Source organism: Ixodes scapularis, unplaced genomic scaffold (assembly GCF_016920785.2).
Source record: "Ixodes scapularis isolate PalLabHiFi unplaced genomic scaffold, ASM1692078v2 PGA_scaffold0__279_contigs__length_252992795, whole genome shotgun sequence".
Classification (NCBI taxonomy): Eukaryota; Metazoa; Arthropoda; class Arachnida; order Ixodida; family Ixodidae; genus Ixodes; species Ixodes scapularis.
The window spans coordinates 181,915,880-181,943,477 of NW_024609835.1; the positions used below are offsets into that span (position 1 = coordinate 181,915,880).

The 27,598-nt window shown below is 43.0% G+C and overlaps 1 protein-coding gene across 1 annotated transcript; it reads left to right on the forward strand.

Moving 5' to 3' along the window:
- Positions 1–4,589: 4,589 nt before the first annotated feature.
- LOC121836037 (alpha-tocopherol transfer protein-like) lies at positions 4,590–27,598 on the forward strand. Its single transcript, XM_042290667.1, has 5 exons — positions 4,590–4,746; positions 14,538–14,777; positions 24,414–24,607; positions 25,562–25,672; positions 27,371–27,598. Exons 1-5 carry the CDS (start codon positions 4,590–4,592, stop codon positions 27,596–27,598), a joined length of 930 nt encoding a protein of 309 aa, XP_042146601.1.

A 27,598-nucleotide genomic window follows, 5' to 3' on the forward strand; every position in this document is an offset into this window, starting at 1 on the left:
TTTAATTAGTAGAATACTTGAACCTGTGCCCAATATCCGTATACAGCGCAAAAAAAAAGAAGATATCTAGTCATTCAATACATGGAATCAAAAGATAATCTTGCCCGTGGCATTGTGCGAAAATGCCGGCGTGGAAGGTACAATGTACAGCGCTGTAACTTTGAAGCAAACAAAATGATGCAACATATTTTTCATGAATAAACACAAGAGTACGGTGGTGAACTATCACTATAAATTTCAGTAATATCCCAGATTGATTTGTTTTCAGCTCCCCCTTGAAATGTTTTAACTTTGTAATTTAGAACAAGTTTGAGGCGACATAAAAATCTCTATCGTTAATATATAAACAATGATTTATAATCATTCCAAAGAACGTTTGAATAACAGTATGTGACACAAATTTGAATGTTATAGCTATTCAATGTTTGTAGATAACAGCTCAGAAATTAGTGACAAAACGACAAAAGGAGCCATGTTCGTGCATATTTTGACGCGTAATATGCGACTTCCACAATGCTGCACATAAATAACTCGATGCTTCTTATGATCTATTAGAGTGCAAACTATTTTAGATTTCTGATATTTGTAGTTTGCGTAGCAGTTGTCATTAAACATGACATAAACAAAACCTTCAAGAATCAAATATGCCGTTCTGGCGTATTGATTTTTTTCTTTAAATTTTGTTTTAAGTAAATATTTTCTATTATGTTCCCTGCCCATATTGAGGAGTAACATAAAGAAAAAACTAACAAAAACTAAAGATTCGGCGTCCCGCCGTATCTTTAGTTTTTGTTAGCTTTTAGCGTGCATGATCTTATCTGAACAGAGCCTAAAAGTGGAACAGTTATGCGTGAAACACAATGAATTACTGACTATCACTCATGTTGTGCTCCGTTTTCGAGAGATATTGCAACGAGTGTTTTCGACACAGCTCCGACCGAGGTAGAATTGGAAAGAGGAGTACTTCAGTTCGCCTTTCCAGCATTTTGGCCTAGCGCCAGAATTCCAGCACGTGGCGACGTCGGCCTTCGTTCAACGTTCCTGTGACGCCCGCTTCCTTGTTGTCCCTTTATTTGTTCTGTTTGTTTGTCACTGGTTGTTGTGTATAAGCGTGCACTTGCCAATTCCAAACTTCCCCAACGCGGTCGCTTCGCCATCTGGCGACTCCATTGCATACTAGCCGCATTGAAAACATTTGCACGAGAGAAAATAACTGGAGCGACGTGAGTCCCATTTCCGCCTAAGAGGTTGCAACGTATGTTTTGTCTTCCTTCCTGTCGCAATATTTACACGTTCCTCGTCTACGAGTGCTAAGGAATGCGAGTGAAACCCCGTTAACTGGATCGACGGTGAGTGGTCTGACTGAGCAACGCTTCAATGAATTGAGCACAAATGCTTAGGAAGAAACAGGTAAATAAGAAGAGAGTTTTCTCGAGGCGATCGTGGAAGCCAGCGCGGCCGCAGGCTTTTCAGGTCAAGGTGTACCCCATCGAAGGCCGCCCTTCCGCAAACGAAAACAGTTCCTTCTTAGGTGATGATGTGACTGAACTTAACTGCCACTGAAGTATAAAGGCTGGCTTATAGATGCTGTTTTACGTCGCCCATTTTCTGGCGTCTGCGTTAAGTATAATATTTATGAGCACCATTTAGTCACCAACGCAAACTTTAATTGTGTGCAGAAGTATTGAGTAGAAACTGAATGCTGCGCATCTCATACCAAATAATTTAATTTAATTAAAAAACTATGTGTGAACACTCCAGCTGGTTAGCAAGTAGGTATCAAACCCAGAAGAAAGTTCGAAAAGTTTGTAGGTTTGCAGTTTGCATCAGTTCTCCAGGTGGATTTAGCTATAGTTGTATAGATTTTCTGTTGTCGTCGTGGCGTTGCTCACGGTGAATGTCACTTGTTTTAACTTCGGTTTTCTATAAATCATACATTCAACTTTGCTCTCAACTTAACGCGTTTCTGAATTAAAATCAGCTGGCGGGATAGTTGTTTACATGTAACAACAACAAACGAAACAGAAAAACAACGACAATGACTAGTAGAAAAAGACGGCAGGACAATCGCTTGTCTTGTCGCCTCCTTTTCGTAATGCTTGTCTGTTGTGCACGTGTCTTTGTTTTTTTCTCGTTTGTGAGTTACAGGTTATACATATTTATGGTTAGTTAAGCTATTCTTGATCTGAGCGCTTTTAAAATTGCTTGGCGAGAAGAAGAACCAAAGATAATAATAGCCAAGTGATCAGAAGTTGAACGTGTGAGGAAAAAAGTTCGAACTATAGCGTTCTAGTGTTATCACTTTAGAGTGACACAAAACGTTCTGATTTTTGGGACTGCAGCTAACCCCACATGGCCTTTCAAAGCCTGCCGTTTAGTAACTGCTAGAAAAAATCAGAAAACTCTTCTGAGCATACTTCAGGTTAGTCCTGTAGAGCCAACACAGAGATTAGTCTCTATTTTCACAAACTGACCTGCACATGTAAGAACTAAAATATAATCACCATACGTAGACACACTGACAGAATAGAAATGTAGTGATATCCGTTATCATTATTCACTTCTTGGACATATCCTCAAACCACTACAGCTTCCAGACTCATGAGCCATTTGTTTCCAATTGAATTCAGTAGTGGTAATTCCTATTGCCGTATTTACATTAGTGCTTGTAAGATGAATTTTCGCAACACACTTTAGTTTATAACCGTAGCCCAAGCCTTTAAGAAAGCTACCTTGTTACTTCCGCTTCTCTGAAGAAAAAAAATATTTATCGATCAAGCAGGTTTATAATTATGTTACCTGTCATCGCATGTTTTTGTGCTGTTCGTGTGCGTGTTGTCGTGCTCTACTTGCAGAACAAGTTTACAACGCGAGGAAGGTGAACGATATAGTTGTTGCAAACATCACTTTTGTCCGTCATGTGTATTTATAGTTCCTATAACGCCTAGTCGAAAAAATGTCTTTTTCTTTAGATCAGTACACTCGCCTCAGGTATCGGTAACCGGACAAAAGCTCACCGGACAGAAGCTCACTGGACAAAAGCTCACCCGTTTTGTACCGTTCTTAGTTATCTAGCTCATGTAACACTCCCAGCAACCACTACTGGCGCTCAACAGTCATTTCTGGTTGCTAACCGCAAGTGTTCTGGCAAGCAAGCGGCTAAGTTCGTGTTTTTTTTAATATTATTAATATTATTATTACTGGATTAATATTTACTCATGACCAAAGCACTTCCTTACGGCGAAGCAGTTACTTACGGCAAAGTTCTACCGCCAGGTAGCACAGGCTTTTGGGTAAAATTTCTTTTTGTTTGGCAGTTTTTGGCCCTGAAAGCCCCCAAAAGGTAAAGGTATAACCCTTGGAGGTATAAAAAAAGAGGAGCGACATACCGACTCAAGCCAGCCCAACGAAAAAATCCCAAATGAAACCGCAGTCGATGGCAACGCCCCCAAATGTGTCCTTTCCATTCAATAACGTTTTTTTTTTTTTTTTTATATCGTTTTGTTTTGTTTTTGGTCATCGTCCGGGCCGTGTTTCTTTAAACCTGAAACCCCCCGGCTTTATCTCTAGCGGTGTCATGTCGCCACGAGAAGCCACCAAACTTCCCCTAACCTAACCTAATGTAATCTAACCTAATCTAACTTGGAATTCCTTGGATAGGGTCTGCCAAATCGCCAAACAACTCCCTGAGCTGGGTGCCATTTCCTGGGTTTTCGTGTGTGATCACTTTTTAGCGACTCAGTTCCGGCGGAAATCGAAGAATTAGGCTTCGTTCCTGGTCTTTCTGTTTTCACCTGGAAACGCTGTGCCTAAATCGCCCCATCAAGTGCCAGAATTTGGCTTCACAAGGCGTTGTTTGTGTGACACGTGGCATTTCTGGCTTATATCTAGCACCCTGGCAATTACGTGGCGAACCAAAGGAAACCCATAAAAAAGCCAATGAAAAGTAATTTGGCACTAGCTAAAGCCTTGAAGCGAAGCAAACTCCTATTTGGCCCAAATTAGGCCCCTGGCATTGACAAACTTGGGCCAAGTTAGGCGTTTCTCCGTCGTGCTGCCGTCTTCATAAACAAACAGTATTATAATCGTGCTCCAGACGGCTGTTCCTTATAGCTTGCTGCTCGAGATACTCCTGAGGGCATGCAAAGTCCTCAGAGTAGCCAGAAATCGAAGAAGCATAAGTAATTTTGCTACGCAGCTCCCTATTTGGCTGACTGTCGATTGAGGCGGGCTCAGTCGGCTTAAGACACGCAAAATACTGAGCCCCTGCGTTCCGAGATATAATAAAGGCATTTGCTACAAGGCGCCACTTTCCCCCCCTTCTTTTTTGTACACAACGCAAACCTGTCCACTTTATATCCGCAATACGCTGGTTTCAAGGACGAACACACCGCGGAAATATGAAATCGTTTTCTGCAGCCTTCACGACCGGTTTGGCGCTCGGCGAAGCGAGAAGGATCGCGCCCCTTCACTTCCTTCTTGAGTTGCGCTTAATTTATTAATATTACTAGCTCCTTCATTTGGGTGGCCGTGCACTTGACATATCGGGACCTTCCAATGATTTTTGTTTTGTGTTTTCGCAGTCAAGCATGTCATCGACTGCAGATGCTAAGCAGGGACCTTTTTCCTGCGGGACAAGACACGGGGACCTGCCCACCGAGCTTCGGCGGATAGCAGAAGAAGAATTGGGGGAAACAGACAGTGGCAGAGAGGAGGCGCTTGAGAAGCTCACCCAACTCCTTCAAAGTAAGTTGTGCTTTTTTTTTTTTTGTTTACAATCTACAGATTAGAGCAAGGAGCTGCATTCGACTGAGGGAGCTTGTCAAGTGACGAGGTCGAGAAAACCTCTCACTCAGATGTAAATGTTTTGACGTGACACAAGGCATGACGTTAGAGACGCTCACGAGAAGTTCATGCGAAATCGAAAACGCTTGTTTAGGTATAAGGGCCCGCTCAGAATTTCGTGTTTGACAACTTTCACTACGTTGTGGTGTGTTCGTCGATATGCGACTACGAGTTTCTAACTCGCAGTCGCATCTCTATATGAGTCTAGCAACGCAGACAAACATTGCCAAATGGTACTGTTTAAATGGGCCTATAACGCGAGATTGAAGTGATGGGCTCTTCGAGTGTTCTGCGGAGAAGTACTCGTACGAGCAGTATAATATACCCTTGCACCCGGTTCATTGCCAAATATCGAAGGCGCTTTATGAATAAGCTCCTACTCCGACACCGCCCATGCCACTCTGCGTGCCCAAGTTCGCCGGTTCTTCAAAGGCTGTCCTTAGAAGTGCCATTTTCAAAGGTCCGTGAGACCATGCTTTTAAATAAAATTGCTTGCTATATAGAAATTGCGCGCTGGTTTAACATGCTGCGTTTTTTTCTAGTCTATGGCTAACGCCAAAGCAAGCCACTATGCTTTATGAAGTTATGTTCATCTTGTTGTAGATTTCCTAAAACATCCATGTACCATAAAAGAGAGGGCTCGGAACGTTGAGCGGATGGTGAATGTTTATATATGTATTAAAGAAACTTTCTTCAGTTTTGCAGCACTAAACTTTGACTATAGCAGCACATACTGTAAAAAAAAAGTTAATTGGACTTGAGAATGCCGTGGCTTCTTCGTCAAATTCCTGCCAGAAACGCCAGAAACTCACACGCACAACCAACTACAGTCACAAGCTGCCAGAGCTGGCAACAAAAAAAGGTGCAAAAAAAAAACTAGCGGAAATATAACGATGTTGTGCGACGGAAACAAAAAATTTGGTAATTATCCCACAAATTTAGTCTTTAATTATACAGCAAGTTGCGCAGTTTAAAACCGCAGCACTCTCACAGCCAGGAAAAAAAATTCATGTTTTACCGAGACGTATTTTATTTTTCCACGCAGAACGTTTACGTTCATTTTCCAAAGCACGATTGCAGGTTTTATGTCTTGCAAGTCTGGCGGCATCGTGGTTGTATCCATTCTCTACCATCGCATGCCATTCTCACTGTCGTCATTCAGATTAGACAAGAGTCTTCGTCGACTCGTGTGTTTGATTAAAACGTAACCTTTATTGCTTAGCCCTGGGGTCCCACATAAAGGTCACTAGATGATTCGGAAAAAATAAAAAAAGCTGACTCAAATATATTTTTAACAATATTATATTCTAAAACGCTAATGCACATAATTAAACTCTATAAAACAAAGTCTAAAAGTCTAGTTGTCGAAAACTGTATCCGCGGCTTTTCGATGACAAAGAACTCTGAACTCGCAAAGAACGCAGACGAAACCTTTGTTAACTCTTTGGAATTCCCCGTAGCTACATTTTGTTAAACTTGCAGAACAGTAACACATCTTAGTAACGCGTCAATTTTTTTATACAAACTAACGAATAACGTCATTTTTTCCTACTTTTGGTAACTAGCACAACACTGCTCCTTACGGAAAGTTATACTTACACTAAATAATCGATGTCAACGTGGGATATCGTGCGAAAGGCACAAAGAATCATTCACCACTTATCTTTGGATACCAAGATGAACACAACGTAATTCTGCTGATTTTTCCTTGTTCTTCTGAAAGCCCGCAACGTCGCTAATAAATTAACTGTAGGCCATAAATCTTGCAGCGATGTCTGCGCTGTCAGTACGTGACTATAAACCACAGCTCGATTGACGTCCAGCCTGCCGTGTTTAAACGGAGGAAAACGCCCTGGTGTTTGTGCAATGTCAAAAGAGTCTACTGCAGCGCAAGCTTTGACAATTATGTTTTGCCAGTACAGTGAACTCCAGAACTGTGCACGCCTTGCGATATTTTATAACATCAATCCTGAATGGAATCAATGTCGGGAACTCTCGAGCGTTTAAATGGTAGCCTTAAAAACACAAAATATCAATTGCAGTAGATTTCTTGGGAGTAGAATTTTGTAGAGTTCTATACCTGCAACAAATTACACAGCTTTTTTTTTCTTTCTATCGTCTCTCGGGAATTCCATTTTATATGAATGAATCAGTCAATTACTCTTATACGCTACACCAACACAAAAAGTGTGAAGAAAGCAGGTTCGTGGAAGCCAAAGTTATGTAAGCGCTTCTGGAAGGATAGCCTTAAAACATCAGAAATCAGTCATAAAAACCAATTAGTTCTAGAACTGAGACAAAACTGCGAAGGTAAAAATATGTGTACCTTAATGCCATATTTAGCTTTTTATAGTCAGCGTTTAAAACGGAAACGAATATAGCGCGGTAGTAAATTACCACAGCAGTACCCGCGAAGGCTTCAAGGGCTGCATGTGTTTGTAGAAAGAACGCTCCGAGAATCGATGTGATTGAGCTGCTGGGAGGGGGACCGAAAGAACTCTCATAAAATGAATGGCCTCTGTTTTTTTTTTTTATATGAATGGAATCAGATGACACAAGGTGTCGCAATAAACAATAAATTGAAGCTTGTGACAAGCTCACCGTTAGTATCACAAACCCTAGACATAAAATTAACACGCAAATACTATTTTCCACCATCAGCCAATTAGAGGGACCTCAGCAGTCAAGAAGATGCTACTGAAACCACAATAGGCAAAGCTACATCATTTCGATGCAGCTCGTGCTTTCCCTTGCTTTCTCAGCTGACGACTTGAACTCCTCTTTGAGTGTTCCCGAGCACGACTTCTTTATTTAGCTAGCAGAACCATCAAGTGGTCTTATGTAACTTGTGCGACTCTGCCAACCCGAAAGGAATCTCGCCAAAGTCGGCAATACCAGAGTTACCGGGTTGCTACCGCCCCAAGCCGCCATTTCTATTTAAGCAGAGACGCCTGAAACAAACATTTGACGGCGCATATCTAAAGAACCATACATCACAACGAAACAAAAAAATACCCCCTAGAAAATTAGTATGCCGGTTAAAACAAAGCGAAAACGATGTAGAAAAAAAAATTAATTGGGGCAGTTTGTTTCTAAAAGCGCTAAATCAAACTAAGCCTGAACAGGACGCTCGGAGAAAATGAGGTATTTCTAATAGCTTAGTATGGTACTCTTTGCGCTCTGTGACCCACATACAGGATGATTAATTTATATGAGACTGAAAAAAAAACATTTTAAACAAACAGTCAGTAACAAGTGACGCCACGGTGTCATGTGACGAAACGGCGTGGATGATGTTAGGTTCTCACGTGACGTTACGCTGTCACATGACATTATCAAAGCGAAGCCGTTTCCGCTTCGCTTTGACAAGCTTATTATTGAAACGCTCCCTAGGCGTACGACTCTGTTTCCCGAATTGTTATAAGTACCACCCGATAGCAAACACAGAAAACTGTAGCACGTGACGCAGACGGCAGACAGATCATATCAACTGAGGAATCACGCTCAGCAAAACAGCCTTATTTTAAAACATCCAAACCGTGCCCTTCCTTCTTGTTGTCATTCACGAACATCCGAAGTGGCATTGCTCACCGTGATGAACTGCTGGCTTTTTTAGATGACATCAGCCTGATATCTTGATTTTGACCGAAACGTAGCTACGACGGGACATTTCTTATAACGAGGGGCTGGCTGGCAGCACGGACTATCAGATCTATCGCAATGACAGAGATAACAGGCGAGGTAGAGATCTGTTGATAGCTACACATGAAAACTTGTCATCACGTATTATCAAAACCGATAGTTCTCTTGAAATTCTGTGGGTTTCCGTATTTTCAATAAGAACCGAAATAGTACCGGCCGTATGCTAGAGACCTCCTTATTACGATCCACTATTTAATAAACTATCACACGATAGTCTAGAAGAAATTCAACTTAGCTTTCCCAAGTGCAGTATTTACTTGTAAGTTCTTTTTTTTTTTCAACGCTTGAATGTTTGTTCCGACTCCCCTGCTCGTGAAAGCTAGGACTTTATTGAGACAACTCTGCTTTAACTTAACGCAAATAGTCGATTAACCAACGCACGGCGTGAGCGTTCTTGATCTCATGTTCACTTCTGCACCTCAAACAATCACCTCACTTTCGTGCTCAGCTGATTTTAGCGATCACAGCGTATTGAAAATAACTCGCTCCCCACTTTCCCATACCTCCATCCCCATTACTAAACAAATCCGGGACTACAATAAGGCCAACTAAAATGTAATTAACGCCGGTCTCCGGTCATTCTTTGAGTCCCTTTCTGAGTATTTCTTTATTAGATCTGTCGAGGGTAACTGGAGAATGTATAAAACAAAAATAATCGATTTAGTAATAGGTTTATTCCACTGGTCAAAATTAAGTCTGATAAATATCAGCCTTCGAATAATCGTCCACTTCGGAGCCTACGAAACAAAAAGAAAAGACTTCTCGTTCGCGAATCGACTGGTCACAAAAAGTGCTTGGTCGCTACCTTAGTTCAAGTAAAGAGAATGCGACATTATTCCGTCAGACAAAAAGCTTTTGTTTCACAATGACTTGCCTTACTAAAACTTAATCGCAGGACGTTTTGGCAATTCATGTCGACTAACGAGACCCTTAGCACGATACGACTACCGCAATGAATGATGTATGTTCACGTATACAAGATGCTGAATGAACTGGTTTTCACCATTGAGGACCCTCACAACATTCCACCAGTTGCCGAGGTTTACTACCCCTTTATGGCACTTATATCCATCTCTGTACATGGAATAGAAAAGCTAATTGTTAATTTTAAAATATCTACCTGCGCTGGCTGAGATAACATAGATTCAAAATTGTTGAAGGACACCAAAGAAATTTGTAGTCAAATCTTTCACTTACTTTTAGAACAATCCTTAGCCACAGGTCAAATCCCTACTGATTAAAAACTTGGTAACGTTATACCAATCGCAGTGATGTGATTGGTCGTAGTAATTTCGAAGCAGCTATTGGAGCAGCCAAAACTTCATTTTGGAGATGAAAAAAGAGCTTTTGGAGCATAACTGCACACTTCGTTTTCATTTATATCACTGCAAATGTGAGGAGGAGAGATGGCGAATATTAGGAGGAGAACAAACACTAGCTGTTTAGTTGCTTGTGGAAGCACCAGACACGGTAACAAGAAGACGACTAATGAAGGGCTGCGCAAACTTCCGTAAGTGATTATTTTAGGCATAAAATCCCACTGAAGAAATGTTATAATAGAATCATTTTGAACGCGTAGATTTATGTGTCCTTCAAGTTCTAAGAGGGGGGGGGGGGGGGGGGGGTTGTAACAAAACTGCAATTCCTAAATCAGACAAAAACAAAGCATAAAAAATAAACCTACAAAAGAGTTCATATATACGATATTGCACCACGTCTCGCTCTCGAGGAGTACCTTTCCTTTTAGCACGTGTATGCGCTGCAGCACAGCAAGACACGCAACATCGCGACGCGTAGTTCGCGAAATTGTCGCTTCACTGCAGTACACCAGTATGCGGTGGGAAGCGCACTCAACAAAGCTAACTAACCCACCAGAAAAGACCACGAGACTTATTGCGAAACCTCTGAATACTGTCAGCGCTTGGTGCGAAATCAAATCAAATAGTACGTTATTTGAGGCAATTATCGAAAGTCCTGACAACCCGCACTAGCCTACCCTAACGATCCCGCTCGGTAGCAAGGCCTGCAGCTGTTATATTTTTAGTATTATTTAAGTGAACTTAAGTTCTGGCGCAATGCTGGCGCAAATTCCTCACATTTTGGTCAAATGTTGCAAGGTGTAGCAGGGTAAGCACTTTGGCACAGTTTGGTGCAAATGGCACAGCAATCACATCACTGAAACTGACAATACTTGTGATCGTAACCTTGTTACAAACTACCACCCACTATCTTTGACAAACGTAGTATCCAAGCTACTGGTACATGATATTTTCCCACGCAGTGGCTCACTTCGAAAATAATAATTTCTTTTTTGTGAAGCAGCATGGTTTTCGTAAAGAGTTCTCGTGCGAATCGCACTAAAGTTTACTGACGACATTTACATCAACATGAACAATTGCACTACATCCCATGCCATCTTCTTGGATTTTTTTAAAGCATTCTAGCGCTTTCCTTATTGCCCGACTACTTGCTAAGCACTCTTCACTCCACATTGACTCCCTCACACTCTCCAGGATACGTAATAGGCCCCTTTCAAAATACTGGCCCCCTGTTGTCAGTTGTGGAATCCCTGCACAATGGCGGTCTTAAACTGCAATGTCACGACACATTTTTCGCGTTTGGTTGAATTAGAATGCAAGAATTCACCAACAAAATAGGTGATGAGCGCAATGACGTCGCACTTCCGACGCTGTTTAATAAACTCGTCGGCTCCTATCGTTGGCCGCGCTACGACGTTCGCGATCTTATGAAATAACTTGCACGTTCCACGATGTCAGTTGTTCCTCCATTTTGCAGTGGTTCTGACCTTCTAATAATCGGCACGTGACTTTCGAAAGGGGTCTATTCCTAACATTACGTCACCAAGTCACCAATACACAGTTTGCGAGAACTGTCAGTCCAACATGTCAGACGTGATCTCTGGCGTACCTCAAGGAACTGGGCTGGGTCCCCTTCTCTTCTTAGTATACATCACCCCGACTTACCTCACTCAGTTACTTCCGAACTTCACCTCTTTGCGGATGGCTGCGTTATTTACAGGCAATTTACTAATCCCGAGGATCACCTTATTTCACAACAAGACCCCGACACCGTTAATGGTTGGTGCGACAAGTGGCTTATGTCCCTAAACAGTTCAAAATGCAAGCTAGTAACTTTCAGTCGCAAACGATCACTATCAACTTATTTATATTTTCTAGGTAACTCAGTCTTCTCAACCTCCCCCTCCTACAAGCACCTGGGCGTTCGTCTATTAAGAGATCTATCTTGGAATAACCACACCGATGTTTTCACTAGTACTGCATGCCGAATACTGGGGTATTTACGACGTAGCCTTTACTCTGCCCCCCCCCCCCCCCCCTCGTCACCTACGCAAGTTGGCATATGAAACATACGTTCGTCTGATTCTTGAATTTGCTTCTACCGTATAAAATCCCCACCAAAGATACCTTATAAAGCAAATTGAAAGCATCAAAAATCGTGCTGCACGGTTTATAACATCATCCTACTCCCGCCTTACAATTGTCTCCTTCTTTAAAAGCTCAGTCCCCCTACAGCTACTCGAGACGCGCCGCATCGCTTCCCTCATATGCATTATTCACAAATTCAGCTATACTAAAAGCAGAGTCATCGCCCAGCTCCTTCAGCCTTCTAACCGAAGATCACACCGCTTAGAAGCCAAAGTTATAAGCGGATTTTTGAGAAAAACATCTGCTTTCAATAACTCCTCAGGGCCACGCGCAGTTCCGCACTGGAATAGTCTCCCTGACAACACAACTTTAGTCTCAGACCCTGCTACATTTGGAGCTGCTATCCCAGATTACTTGAGTGTACGATAGTTTTTATTTCTCGCGATGTTCATATCTAAATAGTGTTCTACGTTTTTACATTTTTGTACTATACACGATTCTTCGTTGCTGGTGGCGCTCTTCCCAAAAGAGTAATAAAATTTAGAAATTGCGCCGCGTTTCTGCAAAAAACATTATATGGCTGAGAGAACGCGAGCTTCTTCGTTTTATGTATGCGTTTTAAAACGTTTTTATACTGCACGTCCACTAAATATCGAACCTTTGTATAATGTCCAGAAATCGACCTGCAAGGTATTTTGAATAAATAAATAAAAAAAAAAACTAAATAAGACATTTACCGGCTGTGTGAACTCGCTGCTCGAGGCTTTTCTTACTCCCTTAGCTCCACTTACGTGCAATAGGCGGTTTTCAAAAGTAAATCAAGCAACATCGATGATGGTAGCCATTTCTTATGCACGAACTGCGTGATTGGACCCCAGCCGTCTTCGAACGCTGACGCGGCACCCGTTTTTAATACGGGCTGAGCCGAGTTCCCGATGAACGTTGAGGCAGGTCTCGTGTCCAATATACGCTCAGAGTACGTGATTAAGCAATGGCAGACAGGTGGTGGAGCGGACAAGGGTCTATTATGTTAAAGAACGTAATATCTGAGAAGTAATAATCTGTGTGCCTCACGCCTTCACTATTCAAATAACGAAATCCACGCTATGTTACTTCCATGCGAGTAAAAACACCGAACATGCGTCGATCTAAAAAATTTCGAACACGTCGCCACTTGGAACGAAACAACGCAAGAATCCGGCGTCCACCCTGGGAGTCTCCGAATATGTTATGTTCAATTCGGGGTACGATCTAAATTCTTCCCTCCTTTGTTTGTTCCTTCTTTGCTGGCCATCTGTGGCAGCGGCCCCCGAACACCTGCGCCGCTGCCGAACAGCACGCGCCAAGAGCGCGCGCTGTGCTGCGCGCGCTCTGTCTGTCTGTTTGTTTGTTTACTTGCTTTCTTCTCTTGTTTTTTCTCTCTTTCTGCTTCGAGAATTAAAACAGTTTGCAATGTGACTCCGACTCGGCTGGTCGCTTTCTAGGCCGCCTCCACAGACATCCTGTACCAAACACCTAGTCCTCCTTTTACGTGGGCCTATAATATTATTTATATGTTTGCTTTAAAAAAATATTGCGCTCCTCAGCAGGTATATTTTTGTAACACTATGTAAATTATATCGGGGGTGCCAGCATATTCTTAACAAAAAGTTTGTGTATCGATTCTTCGTTCCACGTGCTCCGCCACTTTGTTCTGCTCTCAACATAGTACAACGGCAACCGCATCACTCTGAGCCGCGATCGCTACTGCAATGAAATCGCTTCGTTCCCCGAAGCCCTGCAGACCTGCAGGAGACTTCTCTACGGGGAGGACAGGGGAGTTTCGTAGTGGTTTAGGCATCCGTCGCCTTTGAAGAAGAGGTCGACATTGCTTGTTGTCAGGAGCCTGACGGCACTAGCAAATAAACAAAACTTTTCACCTAAGCTCGGATGAAGTCACGCCATCGCTTTCGTCTTCTACAAGAAACGTGCTAGAGCTCCTATGGCTCCGAATAAAGGTCAAAGTGGCATTGGTATCTCACGTGTTCAGTTTTCACAATTTAGGAAACAACTCTACAAACTCGCAGCCTGCTTTTGAACGTCAGAAATGTTTTTCTTTATAAGGCACGCAGTATCGATATGTCCAAAGGCAGCACTCAGGTAACCAAAGTTGATAGATAGAACGTAAAATGGAACCTCCTAGATACTTCAAAGTGACAACCGACGTGTCGCTAGAGGACATCAGTCTCTTTTTTCACAAAGCAAGGTTAATATTGCAATTGCATTCGAAACGAATCTGAACGCCACCTTGATTCCTGCTGAACAGAACGGGCTCTTCGGGCACAGGACAAACAGCAAATATTCCTACACAAGCCACTGAATGGGGTTTGTGTAGAATGTGGCTTTCTTCACATGTGGCATGTTTCACATGTTTGTGTAGAATGTGGCTCTCTTTACACGCAACAAATGACAATTGCTATACGATTTAAGACAATTTCCACCATTCCTTGGGTGAGTTCCGTACGAAATTTTATTGCAATGCAACTAACTTGGGTCTAGAAAAATAGGTGTGTTCAAACTTCTGTCGCTAATTTGTTTTTGCAGATGAACCGGACCTCGATGCTAGAACGGACCCGGAGTTTCTGCTGCGATTCCTCCGAGTGCGCAAGTACAATGTGGACGCGGCCTTGAACACGATAAAAAACTACTACAAGGGCCGGGTTGCTTTAGGATCTAGCTTCAAAGGTCTGACTCCGGCCAGTGTGAATCCAGACGCAAAAGAGTTGTTCATCGTGATGCCTGAACGAGATCGCCATGGGCGTCTTATCATTCTGATGAGACTTGGTGAGTTCTTAGTGTCCTCAATTTCTCAAATCAACCAGTCCACTAATTAATCAATCGATCAGTTAATGAATCATATTTAGTTTGAAAACTCTCATGCACTTATATATAAATCCATACATCTCCTTCTGTAGAGAGTGCGCAAGGTCGCGACAGAGCTCGTCATATTTAGTTGGTCCGACCTCTTACAGTAGAGAGTTTTAGTATTGCGTATAGGAGCAAACGCAAGCGCTGTGTATATGCATTTGTGTTGCATGCTCCACTCCGCGCACGCGCAATGTGTAACACGCAACGCTAACGCAAATGCACAGTGCATGCATTCGCTCGTATACGCACTACTAAAAGCCACTAATAACTGGCGACGACAACTGTTTCATTGTATTGATATGTTTGTCAGAACTTTAAATTTAACTTGAACTTGAACCTTATTAGAAGAAATTTGTGCCGATGACATCGATCAAAAATAAAATAAAAAAACACTCTGAAGTTACACACTTACATTTTTTTTATTGTTCTACTATGTTCTGTTACATCTAACGAGTTGTTTAAAGGGGCGCAGAGACGATATAGGTCGTAACGTTTGTTCCACTTTATACGAGCTTATTGTCACTAATGGGACCCCAGTATACTCGCACGGAACGCCGCTGACCAAGATACGTCGTTATTGAAGTGTAATTTCAAGGAAAAAAGCGAGCGTTTTATTTCAATCTCTCCTTCCCAAAACATGATGACGTAGTTTTAAGGTCGCAGTGTCGACCTTATCACCCAGTAGCGATATTTAAATGCGACTGGTAGATTGAACCCGAGCATTGCATGAGCACTCGATTTGAGCTTGTGATAATCAATAGCTCGATAACTATTCGGGTAGTGGCTGGTGTCTAATCGCTGCAATGACGACAATCGCATAACCATAACAATGTCTGGAGCTCAGCGCGTGTTTTGTGCTTTTCTAATTCCAGCATCTGCCTATGATAAATATTTGCGGCATATAATCGGCTCCAAATCACATCGCCGCTTGCTCTGGCTTCGAAATAAAGTGGCAAACGCTGCTTGTTTATTTTTATTTTTTATCTTCTTTTTTAGCGATTACTATTTCATAGAGAGAAAACCTAACGCATTTATTATCAGGGACTGAAACCGAAAAATATAACGCTTCTGTTACGGTTACGGTTACAGCTTCCTCTCGACGTCGGTTTCGTTTCGGTTGTTTACGGTTTCGGTTACCGGTTGCACGTTCTTAAAACCTGTTTTGTTTTTAGTTTCTCCAGTCATTTGTTTTATTGAAATGGTAGACAGCCGTGTTTAAAGTAGTCCCAGATATGAAACAACGGGACATTCACAATAACAAGTTCTCAAAAACATCTCAGTAGTTCAAATTGGTGAAAGGTTGCGCACATTTCTAGCTCCGACACTTGTTCCCTACATCTATTTGTATTATAAAGTTTGATACCCAAGCCTACAAGCTCGACACTCGGGGATCATCCCCATTCTAGATAAGAAAAATAAAAATGAACATTGCTAGTCTGTTGTTCGGCAGCGTTTGTAACAACCTCCAGAAAGGTCCCACTCGGTGCTGGAAGAACCATTTGCACCTTCTCGTCGCAATAGTTTATTACAACCTAAGATATGCAGAACGTTTTCGCCCACACTCAAGGAAGGAGCAGAAGTATAGCCCTCCTCTATTAATGAACTGCTAAGCCGAATAAAGTGATAAAATTGAGAGTTGTGCTACTTCGTGAAATCCAAGCACAATTTAAATGCAATTGCACAAAACAAGGAAGACTAAGCAGAGCAACGAACAACACAGAAATCTGTAAAAGTATGTCCTGTGTTGTTTGTTCCTTTCCCTAGTCTTGGTTGTTGTGCGCTGGTACACCTACGTCACGTGTGTTATTTCTAAGCAAATACATATGGTCAGAGGAGCTTACGTTCCTCGCTGTCTGATTTTGTGACGCTAGGAAAATTGAGCATTTATATAGTAGCGCCATTTTTCTCCCGGGATTGGAGGCGGAGCTTTTCCCACAGATATGTTGCAACTATGAATGTCAGGGACGTTCGTCGAGCCGGAGTTTTTCGTCGAACCTCAAGGTTCGACTGGATCGACAAACCATAGAATTTTTAACCAGGTTCTACAAGGTTCAACTCTGTGAGCAGTGCTGCTAGATTCCGATGCAAGCATGTCTAGGTTTGGAGAAAATGTTTTTACGGAATAGATTGTCTTAGTTTATAAAAAATCACAATCAAGGGAACATAATTCTAATAACTTCAAATTCAATAACATTATTTATTCTTGCTAACCAAGTAGTGCTGCCCTTACTAAAAGTAGAATATTTCACTTGATCATATAGTCATCACCCTCCAATCCAAAGCCAACTGAGCCAGCCCTTCGCGAATGCGCATAGCAGTCGAACCGTAGTCGAACTTTCTAAAACTTTTTCAATAAAAGTTTGAAAAAGTCGAACCTGGTCGAACTCGAATCCCAACCGGTTCGCGACATTCCTAGTTGCAGGTCAGGAACATCTGTGGTTTTGAAAGAACCAAGTTGAATGGACATCTCAGAATTCTAACTTATTAGTTACCTAAAGGCGACAGGTACTGAGCATATGTAGCAATTGTAAAAGAGTAACGCATTTAGATATAGAGACTTTTCATTGTGAGCTCAACCATTGATGTCAACTAAGCATTCTTAATCTATATTTAAATTAAACGAAAATGTATTACCAGATGCACCGCTCGCTGACGGTAACTCTGTGCAAATGACCACGACATTTCGAGAACTCTCCTCTAGGTAATTCTTGGAAAAAAACGATATTTTTATCTACGGTTAATATCGGTTAATAGGGCACCATGACAGAACAGCACACGACAAAACAGCACGCGACAAAACAGCACGGTCAAAACAGCACGCGTTAAAACAGCACGCGTCAAAATAGCACGCGACAAAACAGCACAGCCTCAAAACGGCAGAGCGACAGAAGAGCACGTGCCAAAAAAGCACGGCGTCAAAACAGCAGAGCGACAGAAGAAAACGGCATAAAAAGGGCACCGCGACATAACAACGCAGCATCAAAACAGGACATTGACAATATAGCTATAGCTTGGCGCTTTAAGTTTTTATTATTTTAAAATTCGACGTACTTTTTTCGGTTTTTATTTAAAACATAAGTTTTCGGTTTATTGCGGTGAATATTTGTAGACTCGTAAACTTCTGGGTTCCTTTCAGTTAATTTACAAAAACCAGTATACTGACGAATATGCAATATTTAAAAGCGTTTGTTTAAATGTATATTGAGTAAACCAGGTGCTGCTTTTTTTATTTATTACTATCTGTGGCAGCCGACGTGACCTGTTCTGCAAGATGCACTGGGGCCCAATCGTGATTTGACATTACGTCGCGTGCTCGTGTCTGTACACAGGACGAACATGAGCTTCACTACCACTTCGGTCGAAGAGGCCAATATCAGAATCCAGAAATTTGCAAGCTTGGTACTCAGTGCGTTTTTTCCTCATTTTCACAACTGCGAGAGGTGGTAATTTTGCGCCGACTACAGAAACGGCAATAAAACAATCGTATTTATGCCCTCATCTAGTAGACGGAAGCTAGGGGTGTTAAAAATGTGCAGCATTTACGGACGCCCTTGATTTTCATTGTTCAGTCCAAAATTAAACTTTCTTTTTTGAACAAAGAATTCAGCACACGAGTCCCTATCAGGTGAAAACCCCAGATTTCGTCCAGAAGAACCCTGCGCCTCCGGAGCTTTTGTTGACACTAGAACCGATCTCGGAGACAGGCTGAAAACTGCTAAAGGAAGTGCTCATACGGTCAGTAATAAATCACATCCCCCCTTCCCCCCCCCCCCCCCCCCCCCCTCCAAACGCCCTAGAAAATACTGACCTTTCTTCCTGTTGACTATCAACGACACGGAAAATTCCGACAAACGTACCAACAACAGGTTCGCTGTAAAAGGAGGTTCGAACAATTGCCTTTAATTGTTTAAAATTTTCCGTCTGTCACCTTATTGGAATGCTTTACGCTGGATGCTGATCGGTAACTCCTGTTGAACTAGAAATTGTGGTTCACTACTTACTTTCGGGCCTTTGAACTGTGGAGATCCAGTGGGTGGTCGCGAACCAATTGCTGCCATCTGTATATTTTGTTTTGTTATGGATTTCAGTTTTGCTAGCTTCAGCATTTATTTTATTATGGGGACTGTGGCTAGTACTCATCATTGGAATTTACTCTTGTAGCCTCGTGCTTGGTAAATAAATTTATTTATAATCTAACGACAATAAAGGAATAGATCAAGGAGGTTCGAAGTTATCCGCGCAGAGGTGATGAGTGCGCTCGAAGTTGCTACATGCGTGCTGTCTTGTCGCTGTGCTGTTTTGGCACGTGCTCTTCTGTCGCTGTGCCGTTTTGACGCTGTGCTGTTTTGTCGCGTGCTATTTTGACGCGTGCTGCTTTGTCGCAGTGCTGTTTTGGCGTTGTGCTGTTTTGACGCGTGCTGTTTTAACCGTGCTGTTTTGTCGCGTGCTGCTTGGTCGTGTGCTGTTCTGTCGCGCTCCCGGTTAATGGCGGTTCCGGTAAATAATTTACGGTTACGTTACGGTTACGGTTTTTATAAGTTTCAGATAACGGTTTCGTTCCGGTTACGGTTACTGAAGAAAGTTTTCTGACTGAAAAGGTTTTCGGTTGTGGTTACGGTTACGGTTTGAGTCCCTGCTTTCATAGGTTTCATAGATATAAACGTCAGGAATGCATTCTAAGTAATATTCGCGCAAATATATATAAAAATGTATGTACCGTGGTACACCACAGATGCTATGTGTTTGCCTGCTGGTTTCCGTTGCTATTGCTTCACGACCATTAACATATCGGGCAATAGTGTTCACCGCTGCATCATCGTGTTATTAATCGCTTTTGCAATATATTTGTCATTTCAATAGCATCTAAAATCTCGCAAAGCTGTAAAATTTGTTGTTTTAATGCGCCCTAGGATATTTCGTATGTCTTCATATTTAAGTAATCACATGAGCCACAGCAATAAATCCGAGGAAGTTCGGAGTTTCGGCTGACTAAAGCTCCTCTGCACGGATAGTAACGACAATCTTGTAAAAATGCCGCCTGTTATAATTGGGCCATCATGCCAGCGCTACTGTCGACGCGCGAGGAAGTAGGAGATAAATTAAACTTGTCTTGGTCATTTCTGATAAACCAGGGGACCACTGAATGTGGCTACGGGCATCATACCTGCGTAATGATCTCTTACCTATGGTTACGGATGCGGTGGACGCGTCCGTAACTATGCGTAAGTGGTTGGCCCTACCGAACAATCCAGTATCACTTTTAGCGAACTGGATTATGGAACTGGAAATATAACTGGACTATAACTGGGGATTTAAGAATTTAAAAAAATTAATCCTTTGTCTCCAATCTGGATTTCAAGTTTCCAACAAGAAATCCAGTTAAATTTCCAGTTCCATAATCCAGTTATCGAAATGGTATACTCGATTTTTCGGTAAAAGGGGGGGGGGGGGGGGGGGGGGAGGGCTGCGTTTCTTACAAGACACACTTCTGTGCTCTTCCGGTTTATCAGACTAATCAACACAAGGTTGAATTTATTCAGCAGTAAACTGTGTGAAATATTGTCCTTCAATGAGAAATTTCCATGGATTCGAGCACGCTTTGCCAGGGTGCGTGTAGTGAATTTAGTAATAATCGTCGTGCTTTCGAATTGCGAGGAGCCCTTGTGGTAACTGAAGTAGCTTACGAAGGTTATGATGTCCAAGTGATATAAGAATCTTGTGAATACCATGTCTATGCAACTTCTGCTTGCGCGTTGTCCCTGTCGTTTGTGTTATTTCTTATCGTCCCTGTCTGTTTGCGCTTTTATACCCTATTTCCGCTACTAGTCATGGGCATTTCGCATGACGACCAACAGCTCGCGACGTTCAGATGATGGGAGAGATGTCTCACGCTGCGGGTGGTGGAGTTAGATATGTCACGTGATGCCTTATTGCGAGGGGACAAGGTATATCGTTTCCGCTATGCTATCTATTGATTTCTCTGCGAAATCCTGACGTCATACGCCTACTGCGCTATCCATTAGAGCAGAGGTTTTTGTTCTATAGCTTCCATGCACAGGATTGCTGTGGCAACAGAGATGGAGGTCCTCATTGCGATTCCACTTGTGTGCTCAAAATACTCCCCTTTGAAGCTAGAATAGGTGTTACTCAGGCAGAATTCGAGGAGGTGGCAGAGTTCGACCACGTTGAGCTTGATTCTGTTACTTAAATCACTGTCTTTCTCCAGGGTGTTTCTGACAGTCATGACTGCTAAGGAGACCGGAACGCTTGTAAACAGCGATAAAACGTCAAAAGATACCAGAATCTCCTCGGCGTTTATCTTTAAATGCTAAATCTGCTCCACGAAGTCGCTGGCGTTGCGCACATATGTCGGGGTTTCCCCAGAAAAAGAAGAGAGTGTGTGACATAGATAGTTCGACAGTGCTTTGAGCGGCAAGGTGGTGAAGTCCGCGATGGGGTCGGAGGGGAACATCAGGTTTTTGTATTTTTGGAAGTCCGTAGAGAAGGGGGGTAAAGCCATTCCGGCAAAGAAGGCGCAGGTAAAGGCTTTGTTTTGTTTCTAATTATTTTTGTTTTTGTTTTGTTTTTATTATATTTTGGATATCAATCTGTTTAGTAATTTAAGTCTACATAAATCAGGGTCTCAGTGCACACTATTTTGTACAATGCTTCCTAGGGTTTTTCTTTTATGTTAGATATACCTATCATAAATTTTATGCCGGTAATAGCCAAATTTGGTTTTTATCAATGACCTTGGGGACCTGATTCCAGTACCATAAAACAGGTTTTATAGACTGCAACTTGTACTACAGATTCTGGGTCTGACAACCTATTCAGGAGAATATTCATGAAGATCAAATTCGCGTTCTCGTAGTACACACCAGGACAAAGCAAATTTTTGTACTGCGTAACTTTTCACCAGTTATAGCAGTGTGAAAGTTGGTGGCGCTCGGATGGAATGTCCTAAAAACGCATAATTAAAACAAATCCCGCAAAGTTAAAACATATGTGAAACACTTCACGACCAAAAAGGCCAACATAACTTTTCGCTCTCTGAAATATGAAACCTGAAATCTAACTGGATTCTACCTGGATCTCAGGTTTCCAGAAACACCTCCAGTTAGACTTCCGGTTCCATAATCCAGAAAGTGAAAAATTCTACTGCTCTTTTTTGGTAGGTTTAGGGTGAACAAAAGAACATCCGACAACGTAAACACACGATAAAATTATCTCTCTTTAGGAAGACATTCAGAAATGTAATTGTGGCGATAACACGAACTAACCTACGAAGAGAATATTGATGCCATTACTCCAAAGCTTTTGTCAGATATTGCCAAAGCAGGAACCTCTTTATGTGTGGGGAACTCTTCATTGTCTCCCGAGAAAAAGAAACGTGACGAACCACACACACACACACACACACACAACACACACACACACACACACGCGCACACGCACATGCACACGCACACGCACACACACACACACACACACACACACACACACACACACACAAAGAAAACTTTTATAAATCTTCTATTGGAGTGCAAAAGTTACGTAGGGGCCAATATGACGGTGCCGCGTTCCCACATTATCACATTATCTGTCCCAGACCTGAGACCCGTCGCATCGCTGCCCTCCTACGCATTAGTCACCAATCAGGCTATACTAAAGCCAGGGCCATCACCCATCGCCCAGCTCCTTGAGCTGGGTGATGACTCCATGGGGTTAGTATAGCATGATTTGTTCTCTCTTTCCAACTTTCAAAGGATAGAGTCGTGATTACAACACATAAAATGCTACACTTTGGTGCATATAATATCCAGGTTTTGGCATTTGCTCTCAGTAACGCCACATTACGTTTGAAGTATTATATAAACAGATAAAGCCCGTTCACACTCTTGCAACCGAGTACGACCGAGAGAGACCAAACCGGTTTTTAATCCTCTTGCGATCTCTTAGGACCAGCTCCGCTCAGCGCATCCGGTCTCAAGAAGTCTTTCTCGGTCGTACTCGGTTGCAAGAGTGTGAACGCGCCTATATGTGATCAGCGTAAAGATATTGCAGTATCTCCTAAGTTGAAAAAAGTCTTTTCATGCTGACCGGGACAAAATTTAGATGCACTACATAAAGAATTTCAAACAGCAATGATGCTGTCGAGCGGAACTTTATTTGTGCTGAGGACGACCATGCCTACTTATTCTGATGCCATTCATTTTTGTAAACAGAAGGCAGAAGGCTAAATTTGCGAAGCGAATACGTAATAGACACTTCAGGACACCCCAAGGAGATCTCGCAGCATGGGGAATTGTTGGGCCGTTCCGATGTACGCTTGTTCCGACTCGCACTCTCCGTATATTCTGGCAGCGGCACGATTCGTTCGCTCTTACTATAAGGGAGTTTTAGTGGATCGTTTTCAAAGACATTTTACCGCTACGGGCGCGCTATTCAGAGCTTACATCGAAGTGACAGCGCGAGCTCCCGCTACAAATAGCTTGACCTAAAAGCACGATCTACGAAAACGCGAAGGAGCTCAAAACGCACAAAAGGTAAAGCGAACACAAAAGTAGGTCATCGCACAGGTTACTTTGCTTTTCATCTGCCTTCCCTGCGTTCTGAAACGAACAAACAAAAAAATGCTAAACCAACATCAACTGCGTCTTCGCTTTCTTGATGACCTCGCGTGCTGTACATCGGAACGTCACAATGTGTTAAGCACACGGTGGGAGCGCCGCATTTTTCCGGAAATGTCTATTGTACAGGACGTAAAGACATCGAAATAAGTGAGCATGATCTATAGACAATACCAGCCCGTCACTCATATCGGAAGATACCATTACATGAACCGGTCGTCTCATGGGAGAACAAGTGCGGTATCTTAATTCTTCCTTCCGGCTCGCAGACCAGTTCCTCCGTAGTTGTTTGTTTGTTCATATACGCAAGCTGGTGTCGTACACCTTGAGCACTGACCGTGATTCGCTTTTCGCGGCAATGCGCATGACTCTTTTGAGTTGAGTATCTTGATCTGTTTTAGGGGTAGTGAAAGCGTCTGTTGCCGGTATATTCTCTCTTTCGTGTTAGGGAGTTTTCGTAGATCGTTTCCCTACACCGCTACGCTTTCCGCAACGAAGACGTCGCTAATCCGTATGCGCGCCGCTGGCCTGGATTGCAGAGTTCCGGATATCCTAGTGGGTTGCGGGGAGCGTTGCGGAACCGAAGAAGCGATCTACGAAAACTTCCTACTAAGGTTGACCGCTCTCAATGCTACAATCTGCTAGAGTTAATCGAGCAGTGTCAAACGTGCATCGTCACAGCGTTCGCCATCTTTGTGTGTTTTTTGTCACCGGCTGTAACGACCACCCACATAACAAAAAGCCGGGATGACACCGCTGTCAATCTGGGTGACCGGTTGATTTGTTCATATCAAACGCACAAAGGCATCAAGCGCCATGGCGATACACTTTTGGCGCTGCTTGATTATGTTCAACGGACCGTACCGTTGGCTGCTTTAAGACTTAATGTGAGACTGTACTAGAGATTATCTTTTCACAGGAGCCTGGATGCCCGAAGTTGTGCCGTACTGTGATTTCCAACAAACTGGAATGATGTGCCTGGACCACGTAGCATCCGATCCGTCGTCCCAAACGGCGGGCGTCACGCTCATGGCAGACTTCGAGGGCTTCACTGCATCCAAGATGCTTTCCTGCGGCGTTGGCTTGATGAGGCGAGGCCTTGACTATTTGCAGGTACAAATGATCCCTCATGATGTCAACATGTAGAAATTTCCTGGCGGTGGGAACGAAACAAACCTTCTCCACTAATCATTTAGATCCTAGTTTCAGCACTCGCTGCACCAAGCACGCATGCCTCCTGCAAATACGTGAATAAGTGCCGTCACTCCTTACTCGCTCCAATAGTAACGGAGTTGTATACTCACTTCGAATGTGGTAATAAGTATGTACGTTACATTAATCGTTGTCTTTCGTATTTAGTTAGCTCATGGGGATTCAATGATACCGTCGCCTTTCCCGGTTTTTCCGGCCATTACACACTTCTGAACGTTGACGAAACCAAAACGTTGGTCGGAGTAGTGACACGAGTCACATTGCATCGGTGTATTAGAACATATACCAAATGCAGTTGCTCGTTTACTTTTTTTTTAATTTGATGTTACTGCCTCATTACCAGAACAAATGTTGAGTTACTACAAGTAAAATGTGCCACTATACGACTGATTGTAGCAATAATTACTGTTAAAAACACTAATAAATAAAACATTTTACATCGTTTAAAAACGTTCAAGTTCCGTTCGAAGTTGCGTTACTTCTGAGAAATTAGGATCCTTTAAGAACACTCCATTAAATGAACTCATTTTTAAAACAATTTTACGTCTAGAGCATCACAAAAGTAGTCCTGTGCATTTCATATAATCTTTATATGACATATTGTGAAGCTACGTGAAGTGCGCAGCAGAGTGCGAATGTATAAGTCTCGAGACTGACACCGAGGTATAAAAAAGTCATCCTCCTTGGAAGCTGCACACTTCAGGGAGTGTAGTTTGCCATTTAACCATCGTATGCACAAACTGTAGACAGAATATAGAAGACAGACGTTTGCCCTTTTCGCTGTGGCATAAAACAGCAGAATATTCGAGCGTATAGGGAGTGGTTTTGTTCACGCGTGTCTTTTATTACTCGCAGAATTGCCTGCCAATTCGTCTGAAAGCCCAGCACATCGTGAGGGAATCATACGTCTTTGACCTGTTGTATGCTCTTCTCCGACCTTTCATCAAGAAAAAAATGACGAGCAGGGTGAGCGAAGAGATGACCTGCCCGTCCGAAACTTTGCGTTGCTTCATCAAAATTAGAGATCATCTAGCGTGCCCGGACAGCTCCGCCTAAAATATCAAAGCCTGTGGACAACCTTTTCTAGCTCCACGGGACGTCATTCGACTCGGATGGCGCGAACTCGGCCATTAAACCCGAGCCGACGCCGAGCGCCCTTCTTTACGTTCATTGGACACGAAGCCAAGCCGAATGCTGACGCAGCACTCGTGTCCAATGTGCGTCTGCGCTCGATCTCACGGTGGTGATATCGAAATTCTATGGAGGCTTTGATTGCTCTAGGTGGTGGTGACCCCGGCCGGCCCCCATGGTTCGCTCAAATAATTGAGCACGTCCGTGTTTAGGGGAAGGGATGAGGCAAGGGATAGCAAGTCGGATATATAGTTTTGAATGCAGTGTCTCGTTTCAGAAATAAACAGAATATTGGTCCCTGCACCTAACCAGCTCGACCTTCCACAAAAAGTGTCTTCTAGTAGTTTATGTTATCTCGTAAAATTCCAACGAGTAGATCCCTTTCTGTGAAACATTAGGCCAACGCTCTTGACATGTTAAGCGGCGGACACCAATGCAGACGACCGAGCTAAGCCGAAGTCTAAAATTTAGATCGTTTCCTACTGCTCGATCTAGGTTGCGTGCTTTACGGGCCGCGTTTCCAACAAAAAGTGCGAGGACACGACGAAAGTGTCTCGTGTCCAGCTTTTAAGCAGATGACAAAGGCATAGTGCTGAATTGTTTTCGGCGCCGCCGAAAGAAGGCCAACAACACTCAGCGTTTAGTTGACACTCGAGTTCTCAATGATTGAACACCAGTATCGGTCAAATGCTAACGCAGCAGTTGTGTCTATTTTGTGCCCAGTGTTTGCCTTTTTAGGTAGCGCCAAAAATTCAAAACTACAGCTTTGTTGACGAGGGTGTGTTGGTTTCCTCAGCATCTTCTCCCCGTATCCTCCTTGTCACTCGACAACTCACGCTTCCGCGTAAGTCTAGGCTTTTTACTCGAGGATTGTGTTTCTAGCTCCATCTTTCAATAGACGAAGCAAGCATACAACCGCGTTGTCTGCTTTCAATCTGGTGCCGTCGCCTGCTTTGTGCGCCTGTCAGGAGATGGCGCCACAAGCACAACCTTCTATTGCACCTTTGGGTTCGCCGCTGAAAATGTCAAGATTGTCTAATTATTTACAGGACGGAATCTGCGCCTTTACAATTTCCCACTGTAAAATGCATTACAAATATACACTTTCGGTTTCAGTAGAAGCTTGTTACGTGCAGGCGCCGATTTTTCCAGTTGATCTTAGTGCAAGCCCCGTATTCCTTATTAAACCCTTATCTCTCTCTCCCTCTCCCGTACTCACAACACTCGGCAGTTCCCATGTTTTCGTGAAAAGGACGGGCATAAGGAAAACACGTAAAATCGAGTGTAATCTGTTGTGATTCACTAATCTAGATGTCGGAAAGACTCATTAGAGAGCTTAAGTAGACCCTTCCGATAACAACGATAAGCGTACCCGATACTCAGCTGGCGCCTTTGCGCATGCATCGTATCGCCATCGGGTATCGTTATCGGAGGTGTCGGAACGATCTTTTAAAACTTGCTATTATCAACTCTGAAAGAACCTTAAAGTTCTTTCCTTGCCCCTGAAATGATGCCTGATTTGTCACGGTGCAGATCCACTGCCACGGATACAACTTCGAAACTCTGCACGAGCAGATAGATCCCAGAGCGCTCCCTGAAGAGTTTGGAGGCCAAGGAAAGCCGCACGATTTTGACGCCTTCTGGAAACGTCTCCACGACAAGGAGCATATCTTTGCAGAAAACAATCGATACGGCTATCGCACTCCATCCAGTGAATTGGTACTCAATGATGAGTACGATGAAGAAAACACGGATCTATAG

What these genes read in the sequence shown, in the direction of transcription:
- LOC121836037 (XM_042290667.1), top strand. Translation starts at nt 4,590, where the DNA reads ATGTCATCGACTGCAGATGCTAAGCAGGGACCTTTTTCCTGCGGGACA. An exon ending in TATCATTCTGATGAGACTTG is followed by an intron (nt 14,778 to 24,413) that starts GTGAGTTCTTAG and finishes ATCTTTTCACAG; the next exon opens with GAGCCTGGATGCCCGAAGTT. An exon ending in GAGGCCTTGACTATTTGCAG is followed by an intron (nt 24,608 to 25,561) that starts GTACAAATGATC and finishes TATTACTCGCAG; the next exon opens with AATTGCCTGCCAATTCGTCT.